Here is an 8,117-nt window from a genome sequence, read left to right on the forward strand (position 1 = left end):
TGCATACTTAAATCTGATCGTACTCATGATGTCAGTTGAACCATAGCACATTTACAGATAACTAGCAGCCTAGCATGACCCACATGTCAATAAAGGTAAAAATACATTTAAAAAATGTCCAGATCACAGGTAGGACAGGTCTGAATATCCTATTCACTTCCAAAACACTTTTTATCAGTGCAATCATCAATACATGATTTCAATGTCTCAATGCCATAACATTGTTGTTGTTGTTGATGATTTCTGCACATTTTGAAAGTCAGACAGGTTTGGGTTGTTTGGTAATACATATCGATTGCACATATTGAATAGCGGCCTCTGCTGGGCGGCAACATGACATGCACGGAGATGTAAGAAGAGCTATCATTGGTTAAGAGAAAATAAATATCTTAAATCTGTTTTCTCATTGGCTTATTTTAATGTTCGTCACGGTGATGGGGTGAGCCTTTATTTAGACTTTCAGAGAATAATTACGTTTTTATAGGTCCTCTACAATATTAAATGGACATACACGTTGTGCTGCATGCTTTTAGGAGTTATTTTTGTTTTGTTTTTGTGACATGCTTTGTAAACAACAGGTGTGGACTAAACGTGAAAGGCTTTACTTACGGGCCCTTCCCAACAATGCAAAGAGAAAGAAAATAGAAAAAGAATAGTAAATAGATATGTGTTTTACATTACTATCTCAATTAACTTGTACCCCTGCACATTATTATTAATTGTATTATTATGTACGTATAACTAGAAATAAAGTGACAGATAATAAACAATAGCAGCAGTGTATGTGATGAGTCAAAAAACGTTTGTGCAAAAAGGGTAAATGTAGATCTGGGTAGTTCATTGGTTAACTATTTAACTAATTGGTGCTGCTTGCCATGTGGTAGCAGAGAGAACAGTCTATGACTTGGGTGGCTGGAGTCTTTGAAATTTGTTAGGGCCTTCCTCTGACACTGTATAGTATAGAGGTCCTGGGTGACAGGGAGCTCGACTCCAGTGATGTACTGGGCCTCACGCACTATCCTCTGTAACACCTTAAGGTCGGATGCCAAGCAGTTGCCATACCATGCAGTGATGCAGCCAGTCAAGATGCTCTCAATGGTGCAGCTGTTGAACTTTTTGAGGATCTGAGGGCCCATGCAGAGTCTTTTCAGGCTTTGTTGTGTGACCTCTTCATGACTGTGTTGGTGTGTTCAGACCATGAAAGATCCTTAGTGCTGTGGACACAGAGGAAGCTCTCAAAACCGCTCCACTTCAGCCTTGTATTAGGCTACCACCGAGTATATCATTTTTGGTATTACCTTAGTCTACCAGGCTATCAGATTGTATCTGGTATTTCTTAGGCAGGGCAGTTTTTACAATCACAATGTCATGCACAAACCTTTATGAACAACAAAACTTTCGAAGCTGTTTCACCATGATTTTACTGCTAAAAGTACAAATAAAATGAATCCTCTGGTGGCTACTTTTGTAACTACAGCAGAGAAGACTTTATTTAACACACGAGAGGCAGATACAGTAAAATACAATGATTTATCAGCGCACAATGTCAATAATAAGATTATTTTTGTATTTCCGGACAGTTAGCATCTATTCTATGTGCCATTTTTATTTCAATGAACGTGTTTGCTGGAAGTGAAAATCCTGCGCAGGTAGAATGTTCATGAAGCAACGTCGTGACGTAATCAGACAAGGGTTCATTAATAACTTTTCTATATATATATATTTAATGACAATAAATGATATATTTTCCGCAAATTCAAAGTTATGCCTTATTCGGCGTGAATATATAATAAAACCAGATATATAAATGCTGTTTGGTCTGACGAACTGTTGCTCTTGGGGTTAAAGTGCGGGGTTCAGCAAATACTTTTTAATTGCGTCAGGATATGTATGTGCTTATTTATTCTCGTGGTCAGCTGAACAAGGAATTTGACCCATTTAATTCACGGACCTTGCTGTAATGATACAAATTCGTTACCAAAACAGAATGATGGGTACATCTACATTTCAGAGCATATCAAAGGATTTGTGAACGAAATCTTGTCGTTTAAGATACAGAGACAGTTGTACATATACTGAGGACGGATCAGTGTGCGGAGTGATATGTCTTTAATGTAGAAAACCATCTTTATTATACTTGCCATGTTGAATAACAACAGTTAGCTAACTATTTAGTTAGATGTTTTTTGATAATAAAATGCCGCGCTGACCACTACTGCAATCTCAAGATCGAAAGCCCATTGTCATTATTGACGTTTGCTAGCCAGGTCGTGAATGCACAGTTAATGGCGACCATGTCAGTTTTATTAGCTAGCCAGCTGAACTGTGGTTGTATCTAACCTGTGCGAACTTTAGGTAGCCTAGCTTTCAGTGTAATGGCAGCTCTGCGACGTGCCAGTTCTTGTAGAAATTACAAGACCATAATATGGACCGTGTCGCGACGCACCAATTGTCAATTTGTCAACAAGCGTCAAAACAACGATGGCGCCAAACTGCAGCAATCGACATGTATGAACTGTAAAAGATTATCAGGCTCAATTCGTCCATTTGTGACTCAACCACATAATGGCCTCAACCCTGGACTCATTCAGGTTAGTTGCCTGTCTTTGTTTCCACCATGACAATAGCTGACTGTCATTCATATCACAATGGTCATGCCACTCCTGTAGCTACTGTAACTGAGCAACAGGAAAAGGTCCTAGTTTAATATTATGTTACCACTTCTTTCTCCAGCAACTGCTGCACAGACCCATGAGTCCCAGATTGACAGCAATGCGTAAACTTCTGATCAAGAACAACTTGTTCAAAAACCCTGTTGGCCTGTGGAATGTTTTAGGTAAGCAGCCACCCCACCCACTAATTTCGAAGATGGTCTAATAATTCCCAGTCTGATGGCACTGGCTCGTAATCTATCATTCCAGATTCCACAAATAATTTCAGTACATCTCAGTCTAACCAACAAGATAAAAAGAAGAGTGATGGACCTAAGGGAAAAAATCCAGAGGAAGATGAAGGTCAGTAAGAAACCTCAAGGTCAGTAAGAAACACAGGAGATGTTAGCTGCCCATCTTAATTCCCCATTGTCTTTCAGAGGAGAAGAAGCGGCGGGAGCAAGAGGATCAGATGTATAAGGAACGTTTGCGCACTCTCTTCATCATCGCCCTCATCATGAGCCTCCTCAACTCCATCAATACCAGCGGGGGAAACATCTCCTGGAATGACTTTGTCAATGAGATGCTGGCCAAGGGTGAGGTGTCTCGTGTGCAGGTGGTGCCTGAGAGCGACATCGTGGAAATCTACCTCCACCCAGGAGCAGTCATCTTCGGAAGGCCTGTACGTTCCATTTCCTCATTCTAGAATCTGGACACTGATGTACAGTATACTACAAAGCAGAATCAAGGGGTTAGCCAGTTAACTTGCCTAAGTATTCAGATTATTTTTTTGAAAGATGAGCTTGAAATGGGCATGGTCTAATTGATTAAACAAATGAAAACGCATATCTAAATTTAGCTATTTAATGAACCAGAAAATCAATAGTTATTTCTGGTTGCTTATCAATGTTAGCTGGCAAACTCATTGATCCTACTTTGTAGTATACCCCTCAGTTTTTAGTGTGTTGATACATTCCATCGCCACTTTAATGTTGTGATGACCATGTCACCTATTTATAACACAGGTATCTAGATGATGTTCAGTGAAATATGCCCCCCTTCACACGCTTCCTCCCTCCGTCTGTGTGCAGAGGCTGGCTCTGATGTACCGTATGCAGGTGGCCAACATTGACAAATTTGAGGAGAAGCTTCGAGCTGCAGAAGAGGAGCTGAACATTGACGCCAAGGACAGGATACCAGTCTCCTACAAGCGCACTGGCTTCTTTGGAAAGTGAGTTCCCTGACTCTCAACCAACACTTGCATCTGTGATGTGATCATGCAAAACTGAATATCACATGCATGCCATGGTTAGGTAACATGTAATATGTTTATACCTCAATCACATGTAATGTGTGTTTCCATGGCATTGGTACAATACTGCTTTTGTCTCTGTTTCTGTCACAGTGCACTTTATGCCCTTGGAATGGCTGCCATTGGGGTGGCAATCCTGTGGTATATTTTCCGCCTGGCTGGCATGGGTGGAAAAGAGGGCGGCTTCAGTGCATTTGTAAGTAGGGGCTGTTGAACTGTTCCTTTGCTAGTGGTCTTAGCCATTTTGTTGCGTTTCTCATGCTCATATGTGATGTGCTCGGCAGAACCAGCTGAAAATGGCCAAGTTCACTATCGTGGATGGCAAGTCTGGGAAGGGTGTGAGTTTCAAAGATGTGGCCGGCATGCACGAGGCAAAGATGGAGGTGAAGGAGTTTGTTGACTATTTGAAGGTAAGAGGGCAAATTGTAAAGAGGTGATATGTGTGATGATTATTAGCAATGTCAACAGGTACATCAGTGTGTTACTGACCCCTGATCTCTCTTGGCAGTGCCCAGACAGGTACCTCAACCTGGGGGCCAAAGTCCCTAAGGGCTCCCTGCTGCTGGGGCCCCCAGGCTGTGGAAAGACTCTGCTGGCCAAGGCTGTGGCCACAGAGGCACAGGTGCCCTTTCTGGCGATGGCAGGCTCTGAGTTTGTGGAAGTCATTGGGGGTAAGATTTGCACTGTTTCCAATCAGAAGTCCTATCTGTTAAGTTGTCCAAAGAAAACTGGAAGGTGGACAACAAGTCAAAGCAATAAAGTATCTTTTGTCTGTAAGTGCAGGTCTTGGTGCTGCCAGGGTGAGGAGTCTGTTCAAAGAGGCGCGTGCCCGAGCCCCCTGCATCGTCTACATAGATGAGATTGATGCTGTGGGAAAGAAGCGCTCCAATAACATGTCTGGCTTCTCGAACACCGAGGAAGAGCAGACCCTCAATCAGCTGCTGGTGGAGATGGACGGTGAGGAGGGGGTTTGTTTTGAGTTAACCGAGATTAGGGTTACACATAGTTTCCCGCTACTTCGTCACAGTTATCAATCTCTTTATCATAACTGACATGTGAAGGTTTAGGTATTTTTTTTGGGGGGGGGGGGAGAGTGTAATATACATATATCATGTCTTTTTTGGCTATTCATCAACATTGCTTGCATTTATATACTGTTTATTACCATTCTCCAATAGGAATGGGCACTACTGACCATGTGATTGTCCTGGCCTCCACAAACCGGGCGGACATTTTGGACAATGCTCTCATGAGACCAGGGAGACTGGACAGGCACATATTTATTGACCTCCCCACTCTGCAGGTACAGTGCCCTGTCCTCTGAAAGTATCTATGTCCAGAAGATCTCCAACGTATTAAGTGTGCATGAGCTGTTTCCTACTCTTTGTGCATTTCAGGAGAGGAAGGAGATCTACGAGCAGCACCTGAAGATACTCAAGCTCACCCACCCAGCCAGCAGCTATTCCCTGCGTCTGGCAGAGCTCACCCCAGGGTTCAGTGGTATGTACACACATAGCTGAAGTTACTCAGTGGTTGTTGTTGTTGTTTTTTGTCGCACTGCTTTGCTTTGTCTTGGCCAAGTTGCAGTTGTCAATGAGAACTTGTTCTCAACTGGCCTACCTGGTGAAATAATACACACACAAATAGACTATTATAAACTGGGTGGTTCTATCCCTGAATGTTGATTTGCTGACCGCTGTGGTATATCAGACTGTATACCACAGGTATGACAAAACATTTATTTTTACTGCTCTAATTATGTTGGTAAACAGTTTATAATAGCAGTGAGGCAGCTCTGGGGTTTGTGATATATGGCCAATATACCACGGCTAAGGGCATTGAACATAGGCTCACAGTTTTCAGAATACACTGATTTACTAACGGGAGTGTGCATTACTCTCTCAGGGGCAGACATTGCTAATATCTGTAACGAAGCAGCCCTGCACGCTGCCAGGGAAGGCTACAAGTCCATCGACACCTTCAACTTTGAGTACGCTGTGGAGAGAGTCCTAGCCGGTACGAGGTCATGATTATGTCTATGAATGTCTGCCACCATGGAACTCACCCGCCAACGTTGTTGTGGTAGAGATTGATTTCGGGTCCCTTATTGACTTTCTCCATTTGTGTGTCCAGGAAGTGTGAAGAAAAGTAAGATCCTGTCCAAAGAGGAGCAGAGGATTGTAGCGTTCCATGAGTCTGGCCATGCCCTGGTTGGATGGCTGTTAGAGCACACAGAGGCACTCATGAAGGTGACACACCACTTCCATAGCTGTCTATCCACTAATGTCAGTGTTTTTGCTCAATGCGATATAGTTGATTACTATGGAGAAATGAACAGGACCAAAAACATAGTAGATAGCCATATATTGGACAAAGGTGATATATTCACTGGTTGTCTTGTTTGCCAGGTGTCCATTGCCCCCAGGACCAATGCTGCCCTCGGCTTTGCCCAGATCCTGCCCAGAGACCAGTACCTGTTCTCCAAAGAACAGCTGTTTGAGAGGATGTGTATGGCTCTAGGAGGAAGAGCCTCTGAGGCCATCACCTTCAACAAGGTCACCACAGGTAGGGCGTCTGACCATTCATCACAACATACACTTAATAGCATTCAGTGTGTGAGACGTGTTGGTCTGTGCGCTAGGTGCCCAGGATGACCTGCGGAAGGTGACTCGTGTGGCCTACTCCATGGTGAAGCAGTATGGCATGTCCTCCAGTGTGGGTCAGGTGTCCTTCCCCGAGACGGTGGAGCAGGGGCTGTCGGACGCAGGCCCTTCAGCCAGGGCCTCCAGCAGCAGATGGACCACGTAAGTCTGCACCTGCCCAAATACATTTTAGAGACGAAACGGTACTAGTAGTAGATTTCCCTGTTGTAAGTTTACCTGTATTTCTGTTCATTGGAGACGACCTTGTGAAGTATGCCTTTTTTATTTTGGTTCTTGCAGGAAGCGAAGCTGTTGATAGCACGCGCCTACAGACAGACCGAGAAACTGCTTCTGGATAACAGAGACAAGCTGATAATGGTGAGATCTTCATTCCACATTTGTTAGTCAGATTTTTTGTGTGATGTGGTGTCTACATAGCTACCATCTTTAAACACTCATCATGCATTTGTTCCATTGTCAAACATAGCCAATTTTGAATGCAAAGTTAACTGTCTTTCTCTGTGTGTATTTTCAGTTGGCCAATGCTCTCCTGGAGCGGGAAGTGGTGAACTATGAGGACATCGAGGCTCTGCTGGGACCCCCTCCCCACGGGCCCAAGAAGATGATCGCCCCTCAGAGCTGGATCGAAGCGGAGAAGGACAAGCAGGACACAGGGGAGGATGATGAGCCACGCCCACCTCCTCGTAGGAAGGACGATGATGAGGATAATGATGAACATCTGAACCTGAGGCCTGTATGACCCGGTCAGTCTCAAAACTCCTCTGCAGGAATCTGTACACACTCCTCCATCCAGCAATATAATGTAGGAGGACCAGAGCGCCTCTCTGTGGGGCTGCAAGTTTCCAGTATACAAATCACCATAAACAGTTAAGTGCCACCTCGCCTGCTTTTCCTGGTGGATATCAGTTCAGTTTGTTGACCAATGTCCATTCACTACAGAGTGAGGTGTAACTAGACGAGGTGTATCTGTTTAGTATTAGGACTGTTATTAATGAGGAACAGTGAACTTGTAGACCTTCTTTCAGTTCCTTAGAGGGAACATTTGATGGGCCTTTTTTCTTTTAGGTTTGAAGAGTATTTCAACCATAGTTTAATTTAACTTGGTCTGGGTCAGCCTTAGCATGGCATAAATGGTGTACCAATAAAGGTTGTTCATTGCTGCAGTGGATATGCAGTTCATTGTATTATGGGCAGAATCCTACCTTGAGTTGTAAAACTGCGCTCCAAAATCCCTGTGATGCTCAGGGGCGTTTAAATAAAGCTTTGTTTGAACTGTCCTTGAGTTGCCAGCACCGTCTTGGGTTCTGTTTACCAAACTTCAATATGAAATTGTCCTTTATTGTTTTGAGTATTGTAAAGGAATAGTAATATGAGAACTGCTTTGAAATATTTTTTATGTAAAGATGTCAGTAAAATCTAAATTGTCAATCAAGAAAACAAAAATGTCGCACCCAAACCATTGCTTCTCACAGGAGTTTGAGTATTGCTTTG

The 8,117-nt window shown here is 43.4% G+C and overlaps 1 protein-coding gene across 1 annotated transcript; it reads left to right on the plus strand.

Moving 5' to 3' along the window:
- The first annotated feature begins 1,858 nt into the window (after nucleotides 1-1,858).
- On the plus strand, nucleotides 1,859-7,903 carry LOC135504478 (paraplegin-like). The gene is given in 18 exon segments (XM_064923112.1): nucleotides 1,859-2,591; nucleotides 2,734-2,836; nucleotides 2,922-3,014; nucleotides 3,092-3,333; nucleotides 3,743-3,882; nucleotides 4,057-4,159; nucleotides 4,248-4,373; nucleotides 4,472-4,634; nucleotides 4,747-4,920; nucleotides 5,142-5,266; nucleotides 5,361-5,463; nucleotides 5,869-5,979; nucleotides 6,097-6,212; nucleotides 6,372-6,528; nucleotides 6,605-6,703; nucleotides 6,706-6,767; nucleotides 6,906-6,983; nucleotides 7,141-7,903. Coding segments are annotated over 18 exon segments (2,436 nt in total). The 5' UTR covers nucleotides 1,859-2,375; the 3' UTR covers nucleotides 7,366-7,903.
- Nucleotides 7,904-8,117: the final 214 nt, after the last annotated feature.

The sequence above is a fragment of the Oncorhynchus masou genome, chromosome 2 (assembly GCF_036934945.1).
Source record: "Oncorhynchus masou masou isolate Uvic2021 chromosome 2, UVic_Omas_1.1, whole genome shotgun sequence".
Classification (NCBI taxonomy): Eukaryota; Metazoa; Chordata; class Actinopteri; order Salmoniformes; family Salmonidae; genus Oncorhynchus; species Oncorhynchus masou.